The sequence below is a fragment of the Brachypodium distachyon genome, chromosome 2 (assembly GCF_000005505.3).
Source record: "Brachypodium distachyon strain Bd21 chromosome 2, Brachypodium_distachyon_v3.0, whole genome shotgun sequence".
NCBI classification, from domain to species: Eukaryota; Viridiplantae; Streptophyta; class Magnoliopsida; order Poales; family Poaceae; genus Brachypodium; species Brachypodium distachyon.
The window spans coordinates 49839196-49865629 of NC_016132.3; the positions used below are offsets into that span (position 1 = coordinate 49839196).

General features: G+C 44.2%; 5 protein-coding genes and 1 non-coding gene across 18 annotated transcripts; 3 read left to right on the top strand and 3 right to left on the bottom strand.

Annotated features, from left to right (window-relative positions):
• The first annotated feature begins 821 nt into the window (after positions 1-821).
• On the top strand, positions 822-3811 carry LOC100843358 (protein NUCLEAR FUSION DEFECTIVE 6, chloroplastic/mitochondrial). Of its 7 annotated transcripts, none has more exons than XM_010234024.3 (4): positions 822-1062; positions 1159-1286; positions 2183-2219; positions 3300-3811. In XM_010234024.3, exons 1-3 carry the CDS (start codon positions 911-913, stop codon positions 2200-2202), a joined length of 300 nt encoding a protein of 99 aa, XP_010232326.1. In that variant the 5' UTR covers positions 822-910; the 3' UTR covers positions 2203-2219; positions 3300-3811. The 7 variants fall into 7 exon arrangements, with proteins under 7 accessions (XP_010232326.1, XP_010232328.1, XP_003569836.1 ...); XM_010234026.3 differs by having other exon boundaries at positions 3483-3811; XM_003569788.4 differs by lacking the exon at positions 2183-2219 and adding an exon at positions 2709-2781.
• A 2127-nt stretch (positions 3812-5938) lies between these two features.
• LOC104583332 (uncharacterized protein At4g28440) lies at positions 5939-17891 on the bottom strand. The gene is made up of 4 exons (XM_010235213.1): positions 17868-17891; positions 16898-17126; positions 15095-15120; positions 5939-6121 (listed from the first exon to the last, which is right to left on the bottom strand). The coding sequence occupies exons 1-4, from the start codon at positions 17889-17891 to the stop codon at positions 5939-5941; spliced, it is 462 nt and encodes a 153-aa protein (XP_010233515.1).
• On the top strand, positions 7603-8950 carry LOC100825906 (protein E6). The gene has a single exon (XM_003567075.4). The coding sequence runs from the start codon at positions 7854-7856 to the stop codon at positions 8670-8672; it is 819 nt and encodes a 272-aa protein (XP_003567123.1). The 5' UTR covers positions 7603-7853; the 3' UTR covers positions 8673-8950.
• Positions 9739-12700, top strand: LOC100843663 (protein NUCLEAR FUSION DEFECTIVE 6, chloroplastic/mitochondrial). Of its 6 annotated transcripts, none has more exons than XM_010234032.3 (4): positions 9739-9982; positions 10079-10206; positions 11089-11125; positions 12401-12700. In XM_010234032.3, the coding sequence occupies exons 1-3, from the start codon at positions 9834-9836 to the stop codon at positions 11106-11108; spliced, it is 297 nt and encodes a 98-aa protein (XP_010232334.1). In that variant the 5' UTR covers positions 9739-9833; the 3' UTR covers positions 11109-11125; positions 12401-12700. The 6 variants fall into 6 exon arrangements, 4 of the variants coding, with proteins under 4 accessions (XP_010232334.1, XP_010232336.1, XP_010232337.1 ...); XR_730907.3 differs by lacking the exon at positions 11089-11125 and adding an exon at positions 11618-11690 and having other exon boundaries at positions 9741-9982; positions 12219-12700; XR_730908.3 differs by lacking the exon at positions 11089-11125 and adding an exon at positions 11618-11690 and having other exon boundaries at positions 9742-9982.
• LOC100843972 (callose synthase 11) lies at positions 17306-26126 on the bottom strand. Of its 2 annotated transcripts, XM_010234036.3 has the most exons (4): positions 25903-26126; positions 25666-25780; positions 18519-23909; positions 17306-17805 (listed from the first exon to the last, which is right to left on the bottom strand). In XM_010234036.3, exon 3 carries the CDS (start codon positions 23896-23898, stop codon positions 18520-18522), a length of 5379 nt encoding a protein of 1792 aa, XP_010232338.1. In that variant the 5' UTR covers positions 23899-23909; positions 25666-25780; positions 25903-26126; the 3' UTR covers positions 17306-17805; position 18519. The 2 variants fall into 2 exon arrangements, with proteins under 2 accessions (XP_010232338.1, XP_014754463.1); XM_014898977.2 differs by lacking the exons at positions 25666-25780; positions 25903-26126 and adding an exon at positions 23989-24145.
• LOC112271252 lies at positions 20814-20894 on the bottom strand. The gene has a single exon (XR_002964244.1). It is a non-coding gene; the product is annotated as a small nucleolar RNA J33 (small nucleolar RNA).
• Positions 26127-26434: the final 308 nt, after the last annotated feature.

The following is a 26434-nucleotide window of genomic DNA, read 5'->3' on the forward strand; positions in this document are numbered from 1 at the left end:
AGAATGTAATCAAGTTCGTGCAGGGATATGAGTGGTGACGTTGCCGCTCCAGTCTAATTGCAGTCCTGTTGCTGAAGCTTCGAAAATATTTCGTATTGCAAAAATTGATACCACGGAGAATATGTTTCCGAGATATTTCGTTGTAATTCTTAATCATATGCGTTACTTTGTAGTTTTATGTGTCTATGATTCAAAAGACTGTACCTGTAATGGTTTTCAAGTTTGAATAAAGTTATGCGTGATTCTAAAATAAAAAAGCAGGCGGGTAGAGCAGAGTAAAATCATGCGGTATGAGTTGACGGTGATAAAAAAAAGAGTAAATTTTAAGGACCCACAGTTCTCGGGACAGTTTTCTCACGGAACAACACATTTGGTTAATTTTCTCAGAAAATCACACTTCTTCGGAATAATTGTCTCAAGTGACCCAAAACCAATGGTTAAACGCATTTGACACGTTTTCTTACAGGTGGAGCCCACTGTAGGCTACATAGCTGGAGCACTGCACCACTTTAATCGGTGCAACAAACCCTTCGGGTTCATTAAACCAGCCCCGCGAAAGCACAACGCTTTTTGCTCGGAAGTGGAAGTGCATCGACACCGTTAGTTTTTTTTTTGTTATTTTTTTAGAACAGACACCGTTAGGTTTGGGGCACAGCGGTTGCTTGGCTCCTCAGATTCAGCCCACGAAACGAATCGCGATGGCCATGGACCGGACTTCATGGGCAAGAATGAATCTTAGGCCGAAGCAAAAAGTTGCGAGACAGGATTGGGGGCCTGATTGTAAATGGGCCGGTCGATAATGTCAAGATCCTCGAACACGGCATTCAACCACAGCGTTGCCCAGCCCAACTGCCTGTAGGGTTTTAGCCTCGCTCTCTCCTTCCTGCCGCGCGCCACCGCACCACGCACCATGGCCGCCGCCGCCGCCGCGAGATCCTTCCTCCGATCCGCACCCGCCACATCCTCCTCCCTCCGTGGATCGGCCGCCAGAGCCGCTTCCCGTGCATGTCCGCCTCCGCTCCCGAGGCGGTTCCCGGCCTCTGCTCCCCGCGTCCTCCTAAGGTACGAGGGCTCTTGGTTACTGGGAGGTTAGTTTTTCGATTCCCATTCACTTGATCTGCATGAGAATTTTCTGTATCTGTGTTTCGGCATCTGGAGGTCCCCGGTGGAGATGACCAGCTTCTGCGTGGAGTCGCTGATGCCCATGCACAGTGCCACGGCGTCGGCGCTCATGACGTCTCTCCTCGCTGCCCCGGCTCGCACGGGGTTTGGCTGGCTGTCAGAAGGTGATTTCCCTTGTATTTATGTTTTTCTTCTGTTTCTGCAATGATTTTTTTAGCACAACTGTTTCTGCAATGTTAGATGACTTCAGTTATGAAGCATATTTGTTTGTGGCTATGGAGTATGGACTGCAGAGTAGATTTGTTTGTGAGTACTAATCAGGCCGATGTACAGGTCGAGTGCTGAGTGATAATAGGATTTAGCTGTGTATTAAGTGCGCATTTAAGCATGTCTCATTATTTGTCGCCAAGTGAACACAATAACTCAAATGAGTTCGTTGTCTGCCCAGGCCAGAATGCTATTCTGTTCTGTTCGTATGTTATTTGAGCTCTCACATTGTGTGAAACCCCAATCTAATTTTGCCTCCTGCACCTAAGTTTCGGCCCAACTTGAACAATGAGCCCCCATTGCCTCTGAACAGACTACCAAGCAAATTAGTAAAAGCTGGGTGCATATCAGTCTCCAACTCTCCACCCATTTGTATGTGTCATACATCTTTGCCAGAACCAACATGTTTTTCATGGATTTTATTTATGTGTTGTTTTAATCCTTATTGTCAACTCCTCTAGATCTGATAGGAAGAAAAGCCCATTTTTATGCATCCGTGTTTACAAGGATACTCATCGTTGGCAATATTCTAGTTATACAAACAGTTTGAAACATTTCAAATGAACCTAAAGCTTAATTGCACTAGACTGGCTAGTGTTACATCTCATGCAGGTCTTACATTTCTTGACCTTATTTCTGAAGTGTCTCATATCCATCATGTATAATTATATTTAGGGAGAGTTTTGTCAGACTTATATAAATGTTGTCGATTTTTCTCTAGATAAAAATAGAAATCATCATGAAATTTCCCGATTGAAACCAGTCTTATACTTCCACGTGGTCCTTGTTGTAGGTCAAGACAAAACTAGATGAACATGAAGCCCCAAAAGGTGAATAAACCATAAGGGCCTACTAATAACTGTTGATGGTTAGGTTCCTTCACTAAGTTATGGCTGAGAAGGATTCATGGAAAGAGGAGACAATTGCACTTAAAGGAATTACGCCAAAGTTCATTTATGGGGCCGGTCATAGGCATGTAACATGACATTAAAACAATACCAGATAATGTATTGAGTTTGACCTTCTATTGTTTCTTCTAGTCTTGCAAACTGTGTTAGTCCAAATTTTCCATCCCAAAACAATTGTCTTGCCTAAAGAAAGGCCACCTATAAATACAGTTAATTAGAACGATCCACATTCTGGTTGTCTTGTTGACTGTTTGGCCATACCAGAGACCCTTTTTGGAAAAGCTTTCCTTTGGTTTAAAGCTATTGTAGATTTAGTATTTCAGTAGAATGGTGTTATAATTTGAACATGCATATAGTCAGGAATGACATATTTGAGGCAAAAGGGTCACTGATTCTTTTGTATTGACCCAGCTGGCAATGATGATGTGTGACAATTTCTAGGTGGAATGTAGCAGATTATAACCTCCTCACGTCAAACATACAGGTCTGGTCAGATTTTAAGTAGTATCCATGATTCATGATAGCATATGTTTGTGCGGGCTCTATAATTTTCCGTTCATGATTTACACAAGAATGCAAGATGCCTAAAATATGTGTTTATAAAATACCATATCTGCTGCAACAAAGACATATCATTTTCTTGCATGTGGTAAGTAAATACATCTAGGGCTGAGTACATTCTAGGACTCGGTCCTCCCCATTTCGCCAGTCATGTGAAAGCCATAGCATTTCCACCATCTTTCATTAAAAGTTCATTTTTATTAGTACACTTCTAGAAATTTTACTTTGCCTTGCATGTGAAAAACATAAATGTGTCAGGTTTCCTTTTTCTATCTTGTTATTTAAAAAAACGGTTAGACTGTCTTATTTTTAATATATATCAAAGGGTATTCCACATCTTATGATTATATTGGATGCAAATATCACAAATCAGTATTGTCTGCAATAATGTCTTTTCTTGTAGCCAAAAGAATGTATGTTTGACCCATTTTATCTCTATAGACTTGTGATCAGTGGCAATGGGCGTCGTCTGGGATGAAGACATACTATTTTTGCCATCTGCATTTATGTTTTATCTATGCAAACTAGAATTTCTGGACTTGGAGCAAAAGTAGTTTCTATGGTTGTAACTTTTATGATGTCAGGATAAGAGTTTGGGCTTAGACTATTCGCTTCTATTTGTAGATGGATGATTTCTTGTTGTCGGAGCTGGTTGTGATGGTACCTGCTACGGACCTCCCCTGTTGAGTTCAAACTAGTTTTGATCGCCTTATTATCAGGCTGTACTCTGTGATTCTGCACAAGCGTACTCAGGATTATACCTGACGGTGACAAGATTTAACTGAATTTCTGGACGTTGTATGGATTGGTGTCCATGGAGAAATAATGTTAAATTTAAAGTCTCCCTGATTATACCTGATCGTGACAAGATTTAACTGTATTTGTGGTAATACTCCTTATTATGGTGTCTGCGGAGAAATGCTGTTAAATTTGAAAGTTCATCTCCCATTTTATTTTGCTTCTTGATGTTGTTATGTTAGCCATGTCAAGAAAATGAAATCCATATATTTTGTATAGTCCAGCCTCCTGTAGTTCATTCCTTCCTTGGTTTTTCTTTAAATTTTCTTGTTCCGCAACCAGCTCCTACTATTAATTCTGTGAAAGCTACAAAAGAAAATGTCCTACCTACTTGACAATTGGCTTGGCCAACTGCCTGAAGACCGAAAGCCGAACCAAATCCTAATAGACACAATGATTTTATCCGGTGTCCTATGCACCAATCAAGAAAACGATTTCGTCCGTTGTCCTATGCACCCTGGTGGCTTGTCTCGATTCAGCTCTTTAACTTGACAAGCTAGCTCAATTCGATGAGTTGATACCCAAACTCAGACTCGGCTCGTGTAACTCATGAGTTAGCTCGTTAAACTCATTAAGCTTGGTTGCAAAATTGAACATGCATGTTGACTATGTTAGCATGTAGTACATCTATGTAGACATATGAACTAGCTTGATTAAAAATGAACAGATTTGAGTTCATAACGATCAACTTAAACAACTCCATATGATTATATGATCATTCATGTGCTGGGACTCCTGAGCTGGGAGCATAGGATTATAAGGACTGAGTTAAACGATTAACTAGTTACTCGACTCGGTTAAATTTGTTTTCTTTAATGAGTTCAATTCCAAACTCGGTTCGACTCGTCAGACTCCGAATTCGAGTTGAGTCAAGTAACAAGCTACTCATTTAACTCGTGAGTTTTGAGTTAAATGTCTAGCCCTAGATGCGCGCCTGCCCATCAGCCGTTGTCATCGAGGCACCTTAATGCTGATGACCAAGGTGTTGTTGGTATGTTGAACTTCAATGTCATGGGGGTGGAGTACTACAGTTGAGTCGAGGATTCAGAAATTACTACTCCCTCCGATCCATAAAGTGTCGCTGATTTAGTACAATTTTGTACTAAAGTTGTACTAAATCAAAGACACTTATTATGGATCGGAGGGAGTAACATTTTGGAGAGGGATCATTTTGCGCTGAAGTTTTTGACAACAGTCATTGTGATTTTCCATGTTCGTGGCACCTTTAGACTGCATCAACTTGTTGATTTGGCACAATGCAATGAGCTAAGAACAATTATAAATCCTTCATTTGGTACAAATTTGCAAACTATCACCACGTGTACCATAAAAAATGCGGTGCTGATAAAGGTAGAAATGAAACATTACCAAGCGTGAGATAAGTGCAGGTTATGTGGAAAAACGTGTTTAAGTGGTGTTTGATTCCCACCTTTGATCTGCTTGACACGGTTTAGAATCAATAGTTCAGGTGAATAGATTGCAAAGTTGCACCGAACGAAGGTTTGCACTTGATACGTCAACGTATCATGTGAAAACGCAAAAACTTTCAATCCTCATCATCAGATCTCAAAATAGATGGATCCGATGAAAGGTGGAACCTCTAATTGCTTAAACATGCTTTATAAGAACCCCATATGATTGGAGGTCTAAGGTTTTTTTAGAACGTCTAAGGGTTTTTCATAAAATGCTCTTAAGTAATTTGATGTTCTACCTTTCATCTGATCCATTATTTAGGATTTAATGGATATGACTGAAAGTTTTCAAGTTTTCAGTGAATAGAGATTTTCACCTAATAGGATTTAATGGGTATTGTGCTTCTAGTTCATAAAATAAGAAAAAAAAATGGTCACTGGTGTCATTATAAATCACAATATAGTAATTTGACCATAATTTGTTAATTTAATGGGGTCAGTAGTTGCATGTAAAGCTGACTCCAATGGTGGCTCCACCCCACCATAAAATGGTGTCAGAAACGTGAGGATTCTGTAAAGAGCTACTCCGTAGTTCCGTTTGACTCTAGCACCGACAAGATATGTAACTCTCTAATATTTAAAATCAGAAACTAATGTAAAGCTAAATGTCGCTGCCAACGCAGCAAACCATTTAGAGATCAATTTGCTCCGGGCATATTTCTGTTCAGCACGTCACATTTGTTCTTGCAAACAAAATTGTTGCAGCTGCTAACAAGCACTAGAGATAAAACTTGGATAAGAAGAAACTCAACAGTTGGAACGAACTCGGTTCTCCATCTTTCACATTCTTCACAACTCAACAAGTAGAATTTAACCAGCATGAAAAGTGACAAGCTCATATTCAATAAGTGAAAAATTGTTGTCCTCCTTCACATTGAAGTTTGCCGGTTCAGTGACTTCAACGAGGCCCCATTTGTCCACAGCAAGCCTCATTGTTGTCCCTTTGAACATATCAATCTTTGCATTGCGGAGAATAACAGTTTTGCCGGTCAACTGCCATCAGGTATATGCTTGTTAGATACCCCCATGTAAAACCTTTTTAACCATATATCAGTCAGACAAACGTGCATTGATGTTGAGCGTGTCCTAACAGACGAGTCGAGGATCAACAAATTTTAGTAAAGTATATAAAAGGAACATATTAGAAGAGGATTTAACTTGTTTTGTTCATAAGCCCAGAGAGTAGACTTGCCAGATGATCATTTATTAACCTATTGTTATCACGAGAAGCAACATTACAATAACATGAGGCACATAATATGAATTTTATGAACAATCAGCTGTCTAACAAGTACAATACTAAATATATGCTTGAATGATATACTAATGAGTCTGAAAACATTTATTGGCAAATGTGCCTGGGTGAACATTGGAGCAAGAGTTCTGTCAAGGGGTACAAAATAATTTCCGTGCAGAAAGAGATCTGTCAAGAGTTTACAAATAATCATTCCATTATTCCAATTCATACTCCTTCGGTTTGGAATACAAGATGTTTTTTTTTTTGTAGTTACTCCATTAGGCGGGCAGAGCAGAGTAAAATCATGCGATATGAGTTGACAGTGATAAAAAAAGAGAGCAAATTTTAAGGAACCACAGTTCTCGGGGCAGTGTTCTCACAGAACATCACATTTCGTTAATTTTCTCAAATAACCACCCTTCTTCGGACTAATTGTCTCAATTGCCCCAAAACTGATGGTTAAGCGCATTTGACACATTTCCTTACAGGTGGGGTCCACTGTCAGGTCCACACTTGATGCCAAATATTATTAAAATTTCCACACAAAACAGAATAAAATTTCCATCAGACATCGATGCCACCTAACGGTAGGGTATGCGCCCGACGTGGCACCTGACAGTGGGCCCCACCTGTAAGGAAACATGTCAAACGCGCTTAACCATCGGTTTTGGGCCACTTGAGAAGATTAGTTGAAGTGTGTTTTTCCCAAAAAAATAACGAAATGTGTCATTCTGTGAGAAGACTGCCCTGAGAACCGGAGACTCTTTGAAATTTACTGGAAAAAAAACAGTATCTATTGATGCATGACCATCTTTCCTTGGATTAAAATATTGCAGCAGCAGCTTGAGTGAAAAAAAAGAAGTAAGTGCAGCTTAACCACTATACGAGTAGGTGCGGTAGTGTTTTTACAAACCAGATGAACCCGGTTCAGATTTCACATGACATAGTACAACAAACAGTACTCCCTTCCTTATCACGCGACAATAACTCACGGCTGACGTGATGAATGATCATGTGGAGAGGAGCAAGAGGTATTTAAAACCTCACGCTGCCAAAATGCTCGGGGCCGGGCAAGTTTAACTTTGATCACTTGCATGGATGCTCCTTGTCCGTAGCCCATGACTTCCATCAATGCGAGACTTGTGCAAATGTCTCCTGGCTGGATCTCACACTCACGCAGCAGCGCGCACCAAATCCCACTGCGCGCCATGCACGCTCTCGGCCACCAGCCCACCACCCGCAATCCCCGCATCATCGCACGGGGCCCTTTCCAATCTATCCCTGTGTAATCAGTTTGCCTTTCCTTCCTCTTACCATCGTTTGCTACCAAAAGCGGTCCAATTATCCCAGACCCACATCATATCGGTGGAAGGTGGTGCTATATATACAAGCCGGAAGGCGCGCACGGAAACAAACGGACCTGCCGTGCTCGTTGCGTTCGTTGTAGAGTACTGCCACCAGCTTCCACCGACGACGACGTACGCTTCCATGGCTTCCTCTGCAGCACCCAGTCTCTTCCTCCTGGCCGTGGCGTTCCTCGCCCTCCCGGCGCCCCGCGTGGACGCGTGGGGTGGCCGCTTCTTCTTCAGCAAGATGGCGCCCCCCGAAGCCGTCGAGGCCGACCACGCGCCGGCCACCACCGTGGCAACAGAAGCGTTCGACCCCCACGCCAACAGCGCGCCGGCATTCCCGTCCCGGCCTTCCAGCAACAGCAACAACCGCGGCTACGGCCTCTACGGGCGCCCAGAGGAGGATGAGGAAGAGAACTACCCGCCGGCCTACTTCCGCCGCGGCGTGCACCACGACGCCGAGAAGCTTACCACCACGACCAACGTGGTGCCGCACGAGAAGGAGGCCGCCGCGGGGCGAGAAACAGAATCATCGGGCGAAGGCGAGGAAACGAGCACCGGGCCGTTGTTCCCGGAGGACGGCAGCGGCAGGGGCCGGCCGCTGTCGTACGTGCGCGCCCGGCGGGGGGGAGGCAACAAGCACGGGCGCGACGACTACGGGATGAGCGACACGAGGCTGTACGAGAACGGCCGGTACTACTACGACGTGGCCACCGACAAGTACGGCTACGGCTACGAGTCCAACCCGGTGCGGACGCCGCGCCCCGTTCAGGACAACGGCTCGGGCTACGGCCGCGATCCCCGCCGGTCCGGGAGGTATGCAGGCGACAATGCGGCTGCTGGATCATACGAGAGCAGGAACCGCGACGGGTTCGGCGCCGGTGGGAATGGGATGGCGGAGAAGCAGAGCAACGACGACGGCTTCCAGAGAAACCAGAATGGACAGTACATTCCATGAGTGGGACGAGGCATGCATGCGCATGTTTAAGCTTGCGATCATCAAACATATTACGCGATATATTTGCTTGTTAAGATATGTAACACCACTGTAGTCTACTACTACGTTGCTCCTTGTGTATGCTGCAAGCTAGCTAGTACACTTCGTTCGTTACCCCTGCTTAAAGTCTGAGCTAGCTGCCAATTAATGTGGAATGGCGATGGAACGTACGTACGGATTACAAATAATTTGTGTGGAATGTACTATACTACAGTGTTGTTAGCAAATGTTTCTGTTCATTTTGTCGGTGCACGTACGGGCCCAATTCGCGTGCTACAGAGAATGAGGGGAGGGTGTGTGATAAATCATGCCTCAAGGCGTGCGTGACTGATTGAGTGTCATATTTTTCGTGTCTGCGTTGTGCAACACCGGGCTTAAAAAGATTCCAATTTCGCACGAACATTGTACGGCCCAGTGTCTTTTGGCACAAAAAAAAAAAGTAGCGCAGTGTCTATTCCGAGGGCACCTACCTCGCGCAGTCAATTTGCTTTCTTCACGTCGATGCATGGTTGATGAAGTGGCGCGCGATAATATCAACAGACAAAGACAAAACTGCATCAACAAGTAGGCCAACAAGTGTCCTCGTCCAAGGACAAAGGTGCACGGCGAAGCTGCAGTTCCGGCTTGGCTACTTGCATCGGATCCCGCTGGCGACACCAACCAAACAATGAAACAACGACGACCCATCAACCAATCAGTCCATGACCGTGTGTAGGCTGCACAGCTGGATCACTGCACCACTTTAATCGGTGCAACAAACCCTTCGGTTCATTAAACCCGCCCCTCGAAAGCACAATGCTTTTTGCTCGGAAGTAGATGTGTATTGACACCGTTAGGTTTGGGGCACAGTGCTGCTTCCTTGCTCCTCAGATTCAGGCCACGAAACGAATCGCGATGGCCATGGACCGGACTTCATGGGCCAGATGAATCTTAGCCCAAACCAGAAAGTTGCGAGGCAGGATTGGGGGCCTGATTGTCAATGGGCCGGTCGATAATGTCAAGATGCGCAACCACAGCATGCAACCATGGCGTTGTCCAGCCCAACTGCCTGTAGGGTTTTAGCCTCGCTCTCTCCTTCCTGCCGCGCGCCACCGTACCACGCACACGCCGCGCCCAGCCGCAATGGCCGCCGCCGCCGCGAGATCCTTCCTCCGATCCGCACCCGCCGCCTCCTCCTCCCTCCGTGGATCGGCCGCCAGAGCCGCTTCCCGTGCATGTCCGCCTCCGCTCCCGAGGCGGTTCCCGGCCTCTGCTCCCCGCGTCCTCCTAAGGTACGAGGGCTCTTGGTTACTGGGAGGTTAGTTTTTCGATTCCCATTCACTTGATCTGGATGAGAATTTTCTGTATCCGTGTTTCGGCATCTGGAGGTCCCCGGTGGAGATGACCAGCTTCTGCGTGGAGTCGCTGATGCCCATGCACAGTGCCACGGCGTCGGCGCTCATGACGTCTCTCCTCGCTGCCCCGGCTCGCACGGGGTTTGGCTGGCTTTCAGAAGGTGATTTCCCTTATATTTCTGTTTTTCTTCTGTTTCTGCAATGTTAGATGGCTTCAGTTATGAAGCATATTTGTTTGTGGCTATGGAGTATGGACTGCATAGTAGATTTGTTTGTTAATAAAATAATCAGGCCGATGTACAGGTCTAGTACTGAGTGATAATTATAGGATTTAGCTGTGTATTAAGTGCGCATTTAAGCATGTCTTATTATTTGTCGACAAGTGAACACAATAACTCAAATGAGTTCGTTGTCTGCCCTGGCCAGAATGCTATTCTGTTCTGCTCGTATGTTATTTGAGCTCTGACATTGTGTGAAACCTCAATCTAATTCTGCCTCCTGCACCTAAGTGTCGGCCCAACTTGAACAATGAGCCCCCATTGCCACTGAACAGACTACCAAGCAAATTAGTAAAAGTTGGGTGCATATCAGTCTCCAACTCTCCGCCCCTTTGGCCCTTCGTATGTGTCAATACAACTTTCGCCAGAACTAACATGTTTTTCATGGTTTTTATTTATGTTTTGTTTTAATCCTTATTGTCAACTTCTTTAGATCTGATAGGAAGAAAAGCCCATTTTTATGCATCTGTGTTTACAAGGATACTCATCGTTGGCAATTTTCTAGTTATACGAACAGTTTCGAATATTTCAAATGAAGCTAAAGCTTACTTGGACTAGACAGGCTAGTGTTACGTCTCATGCAGGTCTTACATTTCTTGACATTATTTCTAAAGTGTCTCATATCCGTTATGTATAATTATATTTAGGGAGAGTTTTGTCAGACTTATATAAATGTAATTCATTTTTGTCTAGATATAAATAGAAAACACCATGAAATGTCCCATTTGAAACCAGTCTTATACTTCCACGTGGTCCTTGTTGTAGGTCAAGACAAAACTAGATGAACATGAAGCCCCAAAAGGTGAATAAAACATAAGGGCTCACTAATAACTGTTGATGGTTAGGTTCCTTCACTAAGTTATGGCTGAGAAGGATTCATGGAAAGAGGAGACAATTGCACTTACAAAGGAATTACGCCAAAGTTCATTTATGGGGCCGATCATAGGCATGTAACATGACATTAAAACAATACCAGATAATGTATTGAGTTTGACCTTCTATTGTTTCTTCTAGTCTTGCAAACTGTGTTAGTCCAAATTTTCCATCCCAAAACAATTGTCTTGCCTAAAGAAAACCCGCCTCTAAATACAGTTAATCTTGAACGATCCACATTGTAGGTGTCTTGTTGACTGTTTGGCCATACCAGAGACCCTTTCTGGAAAAGCTTTCCTTTGGTTTAAAGCTATTGTACATTTAGTATTTAAATAGAATGGTGTTATAATTTGAACATGCATATAGTCAGGAATGACATATTTGAGGCAAAAGTGTCACTGATTCTTTTGTATTGACCCAGCTGGCAATGATGATGTATGACAATTTCTAGGTGGAATGTAGCAGATTATAACCTCCTCACGTCGAACATACAGGTCTGGTCAGATTTTTAGTAGTATCCATGATTCATGATAGCATATCTTTATGGGGGCTCTATAATGTTCCTTCCATGGTTTACACAAGAATGCAAGATGCCTAAAATATGCGTTTGTAAAAATACCATATCTGCTGCAGCAAAGACGTATCATTTTCTTGCATGTGATAAATAAATACACCTATGTTGATATGCCTGTGGCTGAGTACATTCTAGGACTCGGTCCTCCCCATTTCGCCTGTCATCTGAAAGCCATAGCATTTCCACCATGTTTCATTAAAAGGTCATTTTTATTAGTATCACTTTTAGAAAGTTTACTTTGCCTTGCATGTGAAAAACATAAATGTGTCAGGTTTCCTTTTTATCTTGTTTTTTTGACAAATGGTCAGGCTTGTCTCATTTTTATATCAAAGGGTATTAGACATCTTTTTATTACATTAGATACAAATATCACAAATCAGTATTGTCTGCAATAATGCCTTCTCTTGTAGCCAAAAGAATGTATGTTTGACCCATTTTATCTCTATAGACCTGTGATCAGTGGCAATCGGCGTCGTCTGGGATGAAGACATGCTATTTTTGCCATCTGCATTTCTGTTTTATCTATGCAACCTAGAATTTCTGGACATGGAGCACAGTAGTTTATATGGTTGTAACTTTTATGATGTCAGTATAAGAGTTTGGGCTTAGACTATTCGCTTCTATTTGTAGATGGATGATTTCTTGTTGTCGGAGCTGGTTGTGATGGTAGCTGCTACGGACCTCCCCTGTTGAGTTCAAACTAGTTTTGATCGCCATATTATCAGCCTGTACTCTGTGATTTTGCACAAGCGTACTCAGGATTATACCTGACAGTGACAAGTTTAACTGAATCTGTGGACGTCGTATGGATTGGAAATAATGTTAAATTTTAACTCTCCCTGATTATACCTGATCGTGGCAAGATTTAACTGTATTTGTGGCAAGTACTCCTGATTATGGTGTCTGCGGAGAAATGCTGTTAAACTTGAATGTTCATCTCCCAATTTATTTTGCTTCTTGTCTTTTTATGTCAGCCACGTCAAAAAAATGAAATCCATATATTTTGTATAATCCAGCCTCCTGGAGTTTGTTCCTTCCTAGGTTTTTCTTTAAAGTTTCTTGCTCCGCAACCAGCTCCTACTGTTAAATCTGTGAAAACTGCAAAAGAAAATGTCCTACCTGCTTGACAATTGGCGGCCAACTGCCAAGACCGAAAGCCGAACAGAATCCTAATGGACCAAAACGATTTTATCATGTGTCCTATGCATCTATCATGAAAATGATTTTATCCATTGTCCTATACACCTTGGTGGTCTGGTGGCTCGTCTCGATTCAGCTTTGTTAAGCTAACAAGCTAGCTCGATTCGCCTCGTTAACATAATGAGTCAAGGGTGTGGTCTTTTCGGCTTCTTGGACCGGCTTCTCCTAAAAGATGCCATCACCTAGCTTTCTGAAGAAGCTGCGTCACAAATTTAGCTAGACTTTCAAACTAGTTTAGGCCAAACTAATTTGGTAGCATAATCAAATTTAGGTGACGGCTTCTCCAAAAAGCTAGAGGAGGGCAGTGACGGCTTCTCCAAAAAGCTAGAGGAGGGCAACTTCTCAAAGAAGCCGGTCCAGGAAGCCGAAAAGAACCGACCCTTAATTTGTTAAACTCATTAAGCTTGGTAACAAAATTGAACATGTATGCTTACTTTGTAAGCATGTGGTACATCTATGTATACATATGAACTAGCATGATTAAAAATGAACAGATTTGAGTTCACAACGGTCAACTTAAACAACTCAATATGACTATATGATCATTCATGTGCTGGGAGCATAGGATTATAAGAACCGAGTTAAATGAGTAACTCGTTACTTGACTCTTTAAATTTGTTTTCGCTAACGAGTTGAAATCCAAACTCGGCTTGACTCGTTAGACTACGAATTCGAGCCGAGTCGAGTCGACTATCGGGTCGTCGAGGCATCTCAACGCCGTTGAACATGGTGTTGTTGGTATGTTGGACTTCAATGCTATGGTGGTGGAGTACTGGAGTTGAGTCGAGGATTCAGAAATTAAACTTTTGGAGAGGGATCATTTATGCTGAAGTTTCTGACAACAGTCAAAATCGTGATTTTTCATGTCTGCGACACCTTTAGACTGCATTAACTTGTTGATTTGGCACAATGCAATGTGCTAAGAACAATTATAAATCCTTCATTGGGTACAAATTTGCAAACTATCACCACGTGGACCATAAACCGTGCGGCAGATCAAGGTGGCAATGAAACATTACCGAGCGTGAGATAAGTGCAGGTTATGTGAAAAACGTGTTTAAGTGGCGTTTGATTCCCACCTTTGATTTGCACGACACGGTTTAGACTCGACAGTTCAGGGGAAGAGCTTGCAAAGTTGCACCGAACGAAAGTTTGCACTTGATACATCGACATATCATGTGAAAACGTGAAAACTTTCAATCCTCGTCATCGGATCTCAAATAAATGGATCCGATGAAAGGAAGCACCTCTAATCACTTAAACATGTTTTATAAAAACAACCCCATGTGATTAGAGGTTTAAGGCTTTTTTTGAAAATGTCTAAGGTTTTCCATAAAATGCTCTTAAGTAATTTGATGTTCCACCTTTCATCGGATCCATTTATTTAGAATTTAATAATGGATAGGACTGAATAGAGATTTTCACCAAGTAGTACCTGGGTATTGTTCTGCTAGTTCATTAAATAAGAAAAAAAAATGGTCACTGGTGTCATTATAAATCACAGTATAGTAATTTGGCCATAATTTGTTACTCCCTCCAATATTTAAAAATGTAAATTGGGTCAGTAGTGGATGTAAAGCTGACACCAATGGTGGCTCCACACCACCATAAAATGGTGCAGAACCGTGGGGATTCTGTAAAGAGCTACTCCGTAGTTCCGTTTGATTCTAGCACCGAGAAGATGTAACTCTTCAATATTTAAAAAACAGAAACTAATGTAAAGCTAAATGGCGCTTCCAACGCAGCAAACCATGTAGAGATCAAATTGCTCCGCCATATTTCTGTTCAGCAGGTCACATTTGTTCTTACAAACAAAATCGCTGCAGCTGCTAACACGCACTAGAAATAAAGCTTGGATAAGAAGGAACTTGCAACAGTTGGAACGAACTCGGTTCTCCATCTTTCACATTCTTCACAACTCAACAAGCAGAATTTAACCAGCAGGACTTCGAGAACACTTCTGATCAAAAAGTGACAAGCTCATATTCAATAAGTGAAAAATTGTTGTCCTCCTTCACGTTGAAGTTTGCCGGTTCAGTGACTTCAACGAGGCCCCATTTGTCCACAGCAAAGCCTCATTGTTGTCCCTTTGAACATATCAATCTTTGCATTGCAGAGAATAACAGTTTTGTCGGGCTTCAGCAGGTCAACTGCCATCAGGTATATGCTTGTTAGATACCTCCATGTAAAACCTTTTTAACCATATATCAGTCAGACAAACGTGCATTGATGTTGAGCGTGTCCTAACAGACGAGTCGAGGATCAACAAATTTTAGTAAAGTATATAAAAGGAACATATTAGAAGAGGATTTAACTTGTTTTGTTCATAAGCCCAGAGAGTAGACTTGCCAGATGATCATTTATTAACCTATTGTTATCACGAGAAGCAACATTACAATAACATGAGGCACATAATATGAATTTTATGAACAATCAGCTGTCTAACAAGTACAATACTAAATATGCTTGAATGATATACCAATGAGTCCGAAAACATTTATTGGCAAATGTGCCTGGGTGAATATTGGAGCAAGAGTTCTGTCAAGGGTACAAAATAATTTCCGTGCAGAAAGAGTTCTGTCAAGAGTTTACAAAATAATCATTCCATTATTCCAATTCATACTCCTTCCGTTCAGAATATAAGATGTTTTTTTGTAGTTACTCCATTAATATATGGTTTAACGGTCACAATCATAATTTCTTTTGAATACAAATATCAAATGACATGAATTTTATGTAAACAAATTTACCCAATAATTAAAATAATTGTTGGTCAAAGCATGTTGTCTTAACAAAGAAAAGCGTCCTAAATATCCAAGCTGAAGGAGTAGTATCAATATCGCTACTCCTTCGTTCCAAATTATAAGATGTTTTAATTTTGTCCTAATTCATTTTTTTGACTAAGTGTATAGAAAAATCTATCAACATCTGCAACTCTAAATTAGTATTATAAAACCTGGCATGATATTAATACGGTTTTGCTATAGAAAAGTCAACTGATTTTTACTTAGAGATAAGTTGACGTGCTGACCGTCCAGATCTTAATCCAACGACATCATGTGGGAGATATGGGGAGTGGGGATGGCATCCATATTTTAATTCAACGGCTCTAGTGCGTTGTTTGAGATATAAGGTTTTGTCTTAAAAATTAGTCGACCGAGAAATAGCCACATGCTATCTTCGTAGTATACTTATTTGATATCGCACATATTATATATACTGCCTCCAATCCATATTAATTATCTCAAATTTGCCCAAATATGAATGTATCTATGCTCAAAAAGCGTCTAAATACATGTAATATTTCGACAATTAATATGGATTGGAAGGAGTACTTCTATAACTTTGGTTGAATTTTAAAAAGTTTGAATCAGGACAAAGTTAGAACTTTTTAAAATTCGAGACTATTTTACATGCAATTAGAGAAATATAAATAAAAAATAGCTATCACGCCATTTGATCGACTAAATTTTTTGACAGTACATCAATTTTTTCTACTCCCTTCATCTAACAAAAGATGTCTCAAGTTGGTCAAAATTTGGATGTATCGAGACATGACTTAGTGTGTGGATGCATTCAAATTTAATCAAAGTTGAGACATTCTTTGTTGGACGGAGGAAGAATGTATTTTTATTTTTTCTTCAAACACCATGGGACACTTCTTATAAATTGTCATTATCTAATTCTAAGATGACAACACACAAAAAAATGTGGCTATGGTAGTATTTTGAACGCAATTGGGTACATCCTCAATCATAGTAGTAACAGATTTAAAACAAAAACATAGATCGCGCATTAATATGCCAATCCAAGTATCTGACGATAAGGACGCGACTTTTGATCAGTCTCCACCCAAAAGTACATGCACATGACGCCCAAAGAGTAGATTACTATACGCTATACGGAGAATAGGAGTTCGGATCGTACCCTGCTCGTCGCGGGCGCTGCAGAGGATGGAGCCGGTCTCGTCGCCGACAAGGCACTCGGCGATCCTAGTGGGCCTTCCCGTCGGGCCAGGGTTCGCACCGGCGCCGGGCTTCTGGGGGACGGCCTCGGAGCTGAGCACCTTAACGACGAGCGTGTGGCCCGCCGTGGCTGGCCTGAGTTGGTTCACTTTCACGAACACTGGCTTCCGCTTCGCCGTCGCCGTAGCCAACTAGCCATGGGGACGAAGAAAAAACGAGTGAGAGGAAACAAGGGTAGGTAAAGGTAAAAGAGTTGTGAATAAGCTTATAATACGGGGAATTGGGGGCTTTTTATCAGGTGGGAGGCCGGCTAAATAAACCCAAGACAAGGTCGGTTCCGTCGAGGAACCTAGCGATGCGGAGTTGTTGAAATACAAAAGGAACTCGTACTCAGCCAACAGTCAAAACTAGGAGGCATATCAAGCACCCCCCCCTCATGATAAAGTTTCTACACGCCAAACCATGTAGTCGAGAAACAATCAGCTGCAACACCGCAAAAATTGGCAGCTGTTTGTTCAGACGACCTGAGGCACTGGTTTGATTGACCAGCCACAAAGGAGAATATCCAGCTATCAATTGCGCGACTCTTTCCAGTACAAAGATGCAACATCTAGCCGCATCAACAAATGATTCATCAGATCTCACGGGTGGTATGTGCCACAGCAGAATCATCAACACCCTACTAAGTAGCTCTAAGAAGGTGCAAAACTCAATACCTAAAACCACCAGCGTGGTTATACAAATCTTAACAGCTACTCCAAACTAGATCGCCAGTAGCCACCACCACCACCAAAGCTTTCCACATTGAATAAGAAGCTGTACAGAGATAGATGACGGATCACTGCCTAACTGCGACAACCTGGTTATAACCTGCGAAGTAAGGTGAAGAAAAAGAAAACTCAGCACTTAGAAGGTACCGTAGAAACTATTACATGCCCGAAACTGAAAGTGCACATGTCGACATTTTGCAGTGAAAGAATAAAACAGGCGCTGCTAGGGATGAGGTTATTTATCATAATCTACAGATGGATACTCCCTTCCATAAAACATAAAACAAGAAATAAATTGTATATCTTGCATGCTACTTTCATTTTTCATACAAAGGTTCCACCCACCCTTCATTAGTATGCTAGAGTGCTATATTAATGACTGTTGTACCAACAAAAGTAAACACAAGGAGCTATCTATTCCTTCCTTGAATGCAACCCTCCCTTTAGACAAGGGCAAGTACATGATAATAAACTAATAAGGAGTAGAACATAAGACCGATAACATCAGAATTTATTTTTTCAGCACAAGTCAAGCTCATTAACTCCACCCGCTCACCGCAGTAACCTAAAGCACGAGTTACTTATCAGTTATCACTACCGAACGGACAACTAGAAGCATCAAGTTTCATCTTTACACTCATCGAATGTCATTTCTAGACATATTCCAGTCTTGAAGATACTAAACCTTAAGGTCCACTAGTTGTAGTAGTAGCACAGTTCGATGTAAGAATGCCAGTAGATAAGTGTAATTGAAGTGCGCGCTATCAAATTGCAAATAAGCCAGAGAAATAAGAAAAGTTTATCATGAAGTACCTCAAACTGCATTCGTTTTCTTGCCAGCAAGAATGCGGGATATCTGGAGACCTCTGCTGAAACCTTCATTGAACAGTACTCTTGTCTGCATTTCTTGAAATCCTGGTAACCAAGACAGTAATGCAACTGGTGCCATAACAATCACCCCAAGCAGTATCTCATACAAACGTGCCACAGAAATAACACTGGCCCACACCACAGTAGATTCAATGAATGGCCTGATCACTTGAGCAATGGAAATCAAGCCCCAACCAGTAGGAATGAATGCCAAAAGGCCAGTGAAGATGTCAATGATTTGAAATTCAGTAAACTCAAAGAATAATATCAGCACTAGCGCTGCAAGAATGATGACAGCACATTGAACAAGCCGGTAGTGAAGATGTTGCTTTGCAGAATACTTGTCTCGAGCATACGACATTAGGACAAAAACACCGAAAATCACTGCCACACATATCCAGGAAAGCAGATACACTGCAATACTTCTGCTTCCGTCTGCGATTTTGAGCTGGTACACAACCCCATACTGAAAAAAGAAGTATCTGAGATCTAAGAGTATTTCCAAAATCTTTCCCCAAAGGCCAGTTGTCCGTAGATGATCTTGCTCCTCATACCACCACACTTCCCAGCTGTGCTCAGCCTTGGAAAATATACCACCAGGATACCAGATCCAGTTCATGAAATCGTCAAAGTCATACACGGTCTTCAACCAATCAAAGCCAGACGGATTAAAAGCAAATGGAGCCATGATCCACGACACCACTAGAATCCAGCTAGATAGCATCATGATTATGTAAACAAGTGTGTTCCTGGCAATCACACTGTGAAAGGCATACACGGTCAATATTATTCCGAGTTCTATCGCCTTTATGAAGTGACTTCTGGCATACAGCCTGTAATTTTCAGCAAAACTCTTATGTTGCACAACAAAGCCACGTCCAGTTGCACGATACTTTGCACCGCCATGAAGAATTGTCCGGCCATAGTAATGGCTTTTTGTTCCCATGGAAAATGTGTAAAAGACAGATGAAAAGTTCATTTGCATTGTGAAAAACTCCCAGACAGCAGGTAGAAAACCTCGTTCAAGCGAGTTCTCTAGAATCATTGGCAAGGCAGTGAAAAATCCGAGTTGTATGACAAACTGCTGATTTAGCACGGCACCCAAGGCTTTATTGTTAGTAACATTAGCACTGCCCTGTATTCCAGCCTCCAGACCGCTCAGAGCTAGATAGAGGCGTCCCCAAGCAAATGTGTAGACTGTCAATACCACCAGCATTGTGTTGAAGTAAAATCCTATAGTGGTGTAAAACACAGAAAGCATCCGAAAGAAATCCACTCTATGACCAAGTCTGTAGATATCCCTACTCAGGGTCTGTTCTCCATTGCCACTGGAAACCTTTGCTTCAAACATCGATATTTGATTAAGCCCAACATCACGCCCCTTGCCAACCTGGATGTATTCATGGTGACTAACATTGCCACCACGTAGAGTACAGTTGAAACCTGCGAATATGTCCTCACTGATATTGATTACTCTGGATGCCTTACTCAAACCACCCCGAGTCAAAAACCACAGGCGATCAAATACATCAGGATGCCCATAATGCATCCGAACCTTCAATGGATTAGCTAGAACCCGCTGCCCAAGGGTAACAAAGCTTGTCTCCTGTGCAGACATGAACCAAGCAAGTGAAGAGACAGATCCAGTGAAAACATGTTCTCGAACTCCCAACAGTGTTGGTTTTTGGCTCCCGTGATAATAGTTGTACTGTTCTAATAGATTGCGCATCTTGAGAGCCTCCTCAAAATAATTATCCTGGTTCATGTCGATTGTTTGCACTGCATCGCCTCTAGTGAATATGATGGCATGGTTCTGGTTTTCAGGTTTACCCTCCCCAAGTTTCAGAGGACCTGGCAACCTAATCCGGTATATCTCAACCTCTTTCTGTAAGTCCTGGTCAAATTTCACAAGGACAGAATAATATTGCATATCACCCATCTCATGACGGACCTCATCAACATAAGCAACACGGAGGGCCACATTTTTCTTCATGAGAGTCAGAATATCTTCAGCGCGTTGATCTTTCGCCATTTTCTGGTTTCCGTATATCTGGCATGTGACCACATAGGTGTACTTCATGAGAGCAGCACCATCTTCCTCGCCTTTAAACAATTGACTAACAGTACTCGCTCCTCTGTTTAACCTCCGCTGAGGACGTTGTTGGAAACCATTATTCCTGGGATACACATCATTCTCATGCCTAATTGAACCAAAGGTAGCCAGATGTTTTGTTCCTTCTGTAATGTCTATCTCAGAGGCCTTATCAAGAAAAGCAAGCATCTTGAGAGCACTGTAGTAGTACATCATTCCCCTAACAGTCCGTGCTAAGGTCTGCCCCCTATAGGAGGCCCAAAGTCGGAGCTCCTGAAATTTTCCAGCCCAAATACCATCATCATTGACCATTCCTTCTCTCCTCATACGTTCTAAAAAGTTTGCCCAATCATCTTCATAGATCTTCTGAAGATAAAACAAGATTGAGATGCCATCTTCATTTTCACGGCGAAGCTGGTCCTTGCTGTACAAGACATCTTCATTGTAATATGGAGTCAAGACGCTGAATGCCACCATCTTCTCCACTGGGGGAGCACGAGGCATGTTCATGAATAGCGAGTTACTGAAGAAAGTTATACGCCGTCGAGCCTCAGGGTTCTTTGGAACATTGTTCATAGAATCCCTGGATGTGAGAATCGTATGGAGGCGTCTGACCTGCTTGTAGAAGCTAACATCGTTCTCACTAGGGCATTTCAGGGCATCCTCAAAGAGCAACCCAGATTCAGTAGGCCTTGACGGTGCTAGCCCCTCTAGCCTCAGCTGTTCTATGTCCTTCTTGTTCTTCGGAAAATCATGAACCACAAGAACATAGAGAGTTTGCAACGTGTTGACTATCTTGGTCTGATCCTTGTTTTCCTTCAGTAGCAGTTCCACTAAGGTGATTACAGATGAATGAATCTGGGGTAACAAGGTTAGCCTGTATTCTTCAGCGAATTTCCCATATTCCATCGCATTATCAAATGCAAGGAAAAGCTGATTAACAATAATGTGCTCAACAGTCCTCTCCTCAATAATCTCCAACAGCAGCTGGCGTATGCTGTCATAAGCTTCAATCACAGCACATCGCCTATACTCAATGTTACATATCCTGTTCCAGTGTGTCTTGTCATCAGCCACCAGTTCTGTTGCTTGACTGAGAGCAAGAAGCAGCTCATTATTAAGCAGCAAGCATGGCCACCGTACCACGCGAATCTTCCACACAACTGGTGGAAGCTCAAGAAGCTCAACTTCCTTGTCGCTAACGATGTCCTCTTCCCTAAATGTCTGAATGATCTCATTCCAAATCAGTGCAAACCTCTTTGCTTCCACCTCATTTGCTTCAATCTTCCTATATGGGCGGCCAAAACCATACCTCAGCTTCAGCCGGTGAATTGCATCATACAGTCTGCTGCGGATGCCACCACGGAACTTATCGAGGTGCTCCTCTGGCATCAAATTGAACTGCATTGCACTTGCAAAAAACTGGAACCTCAAGCGCAACTGCTCAACACTGCGAATCTCCCCTAAATGTGAGAAAAGCCCGATAAGTGCCCCCGTGAGTGATGAGAAGATTGCATACCATATCTGGATATCCATAAGGTAAATGAGGATAACTGGGATCCACAGGATGATTACAGCAAGCCTCTCTGTGTGAGGCATGAACTCAAACCAGTTGTGAGAGATGTTATGGAGGCTGAATATTGTCTTTGTTGGAGCCACCATCGGCTTAATCTGGAGGAAGTAGCTGAAGCTAAACTTAGCTAGAAGGAGACAGATCCAGAAAATTGAATACTTGATGTTATCAATAAGCCCCTCCCTCAGACCACGTCCTACAAATGTGCGGGTCTGGAACCACCAGGTGAGCAGATATAGAATCCGCCAATTGGTTTTCTCCAGAAAATTCCTTATCCAAGGGATGATAAACAGCACAAGCGCAAGCACCTGTGGAATGACAAACACAGCTGCTGCCTCAAGGTAATTTAACACCCTGGTATTGGCAGCAAAGGACCATCTGCGATCTCGCCACCGCTGATCCCACATTCGCGCATAAAGCACGCTAAATGTAATAGTCCACCCTGCAGCAACAATTGCCTTGAGCACCATCCGGACAGCAATAAATGTAGTTTCCCTCGACACAAGACTGTACTGAGTGCCAGCGTCAAGCAACGCCTGCAGAAAGCGCAGACCACCCCAGGTGATGAACACTGACAGCACACGGATCTGGATGTCACGGTAGCTGAGGCTATCCCATGGAACACTACGGCCATCCCATGCAACAATCATGGCTGCCTGAAAGAAGAGAATAAGCATCACCCATAACCGATCGAAGCTTCGGTACACATTCCAGAATGAGCGCTGCTCTACAAAACCAGTCTTGCCAACACGGCCAGGCTTCCCTGGTGGCACAAAGAAGCCCCTTGAAGGATCCAGTGGCCACCGGAGCCGCTTGAAGACTCGCCGGCTCCAGAAGTACTCATTCACATCGTCATAATTTCTCCAAGCTGAGTGCGGCTTGGTCCCATTCCGGCTGGCCTCAACCTCGCCCTTGAGCGCATTATAAATTGGCGTGACCACACTGTTCAGGAAAGCCTCCTCACCGCACACGGCAGGGATTGCAGGTCGCCCCGTCTCGACATCAATGGAGCGGTCGATGACATGGCTGAGGTCGAGCGCCATGTAGTGGAAGATGTAGCAGAGGCATTCGGGCATGAACCTCAGATTGGCAGCCTCCCCCCAGATTAGCAGGTACAAAGCCGCGTACATGAGGTCCCTGCGGATGTCAGGGCCAACGCTCGCCGCGGCACCGGTCCGGCGGCCGGCGGTGGGCACATAGACATGCGGCCTCTGGCCGAGGTACGCGCACCAGGAGGTGTAGTTCTTGAGGAGCTTCTTCCGGATGGCCCGGGGAACGGAGTAGTGGAGTACGTCGGCGGGGTGGTCGGTGGGCAGGGTGCCCCCCGCGCGGAGCTGGGCGTTGGCGAGGAGGAGCACGAGGTGCTCCCGCTGGTTGCGGACGTTGTGGCGCTGGAAGCCGAAGGTGGCGCCGAGCCAGTCGAAGAGGTCGGCGCGGTGGGACTCCCAGGCGCGGGCGAACGGCGGCGGCGGGAGGTCGGCGGCGTGCGCCAGCGCCTCCACCGCCGCGCGCACCTCCGGGAACCGCAGCGACGGGTGCTCCCCGTGCATCAGCACGTTCTGGATCGGGATGATGTTGTAGGACGCCTGCACGGGCGGATCCACCGGCCCCGACCCCGCCCCCGCCACGGAGGGCCGGCGGTTGCGGAGGACGCTCATCTCCTACGCAGCTGCAAAACGGGAGGAACCGTCAGTACTCAACACACAGCCTCATCATCATCAGAGATTCAGAGAGGAGGAAGTGCATACACAGTATTAGGACTTCGAAGAGGATCACGTGGGCGGTGGAGCTTTTGTTTGCTTGTTTGATTTGTTTTTCTCCGGTGTGGGGTTTGGGGGGGCTGGTCTTTGCTTTGCTTCTGGGGTTTCTAAACCAAACTAGTGTTTCCGTGCGCTGTGTCTTCCAGTGGGATAATGATGACGAATTGACGATGATGATGATGCGAGCGAGAACGAGGTGATGTACTTTACGAAAAGGGAATGTCAGATTGATGTGATGAGTCTCATCCTCTTTATCCAGCCGGTTCCAATGGCAGAAAATAAAATAAAATGAGAGAATTTTTTGGTATCATAAAGCTATGAAATCTGGGTGAGTAACAGGATTGGCACTTTGTCATCTTTGGAGAATCCAAGCGAATTCGTGAAGTAGGATACTTTTGGTCGTGCATAAGTGCATTGAGAGTTCGAGACTTGAGAACCCCATCACTCCATTTCCAGGAGGAGAGCGAAAAAGGACCGGAGGCGTGAGAACTTTTGAATTGTGGGTGAGAACTTTTAATATTGGATAAGTCAGTATGGCATAAACGAATCCTTTCGGGCTTTTGTTTGCTTCTTTTCAACAATTGGAAACATTTGCCTACATGCTGGTCACGTGCGGTTGTCCCCCCTCCCGCCTTTACAACTGAATGAACCGGACCGTGGAGCACTGGGGTGCATGCGTACAGGAGCTAAATTTGAGCTAAACTGACGAAACCAGTCACACGGCGCTCGAAAATTTCAGAGAAAAAATTGCTCAGAAAAGTATGAGCCAGAAAGTTGACGACGTATCTATCAGACTATGACCATAGTGTTTTCTAAAAGAAAGACTACCACCCATAGCAGCAGCAGCATTTGGGGAACCTGTCTGATGACACTTGTTTCAGAGCATAATTGGTGCTGATCCCTTGTGTTTTAAGCCTCTAAAAGTTGACGCTTTCTGCTTACTTTCCATTGCCAGTGTTCGGTGCCGCACTAGAGAGCTACTACTAATCAGAAACCACGACATCGCGTACACTCCTGTCAAAGAGAAATGAGGTTCAGATAAAACCCTATGGTGCGCAGTGTTCATCCTCTCATGCATCGGGCTCGTAGATTTGAACTTTTGAACCCCCGGTAGAAGTTCCCTAAACTAATCCAGCAAGAGTTTTTTAAGGCAGGTCGCAAGCTGTGGCTGGCGTCCTCTCTGTAGCTTGACGCCAGAGGCAAAAAGGCTCGTCACCAAAAAAAAGAAAAGAAAAGCAAAGAAAAGCGTAACGCACGCTGCAAGCGGACGATGGGCGGCAGAGGAGCCAGACCAACCGGTCGAGAATATGAGAATATCAAGTGGGTCCCGCCAAGACGACGACCACGCTAGACAGACCACTTAGCCACACGACACCTCGTCACGATACAAGTTGTAGGATATCCGGGAGGCTGAAACGTGGGCCAGGGGAGCAAAATCTGGCGACATCCCAGGGATAAACCCGTCGTCAGTCCGCCGCTTGGTGAGGTGCACGAGACAAGGGCAGCGGCGGGGGAAATTACGGAACTGCCACTGAGGCCCCCGCGCGGCCCGGATGACGGCGACCCGTTGCGAGCTGGGGGAAACCTCGAAGCGAACGGCGATCTACAGCGGCAGTAAAGTTTTTGGCACCTAGACGAGGGGGAGAAAGGGTTTAGAAACTTCACCTGATGAACAATCGACCGGCGGCGAGGAGCGAGCGACGCCCCGTCTGTCTCACGTTGAGACTCTTGGGTCTCTGACTCTCTGTTGTGGCGGCGCCGGCTTTTCTTCTTTTTACATCTGATTAGAAAGGGGGAATCAGATACGTCTGCATAGGGACTAGTAGGGAGTAAGGAATTTCGGAGTGGAGGATGCAGGGAAGAAGAAGATAATCGCCGGAGCAATGGAGATGGATTCATTACCCCTTCTGAGCACGTCGTTGGCCTCCCTGTCGCTGCTCTTCGATGTCCCTCTCCCGCTGCCTTCACTCCGTTGGCTTCCTTGTGCGTCTCTCTTCCCCTGCTCCTTTTTTTGCGCCGCCTCCTCGGCGTCTCACCAATCGCCACTTGCTCGGCCTCCCTGCCGTTAGCGCATTTGAGACGTTTCGTTCGTTGCGGAGGAGATGCTTTGGTGCTCTTGTGTGTGGGGCCGTGGCTCAGCACGATTTGTTCTCTCCTAACGCTGCACAAGTCCCAACAACGCGAATCCATTCCGAGCTGTGGAATGCAAAAGCTCCAGTCCGAGCCGAGCTCTTCGCATACTCGGAGGCCCTCACCATTTCTTTTCTTCGACTGAAAAGGAGGAAAATACGCGGTTTTCTTGAACTGAACAAACTGAAAAGGAGGTGAATACATACATGTACGAGAAAGGAGCAACTCGAGCTGGAAGACTGCGATTTATTTTATACTATGATGAGGGCATACACTTAAGCTTAAGCTAGCTCAACATGATGGG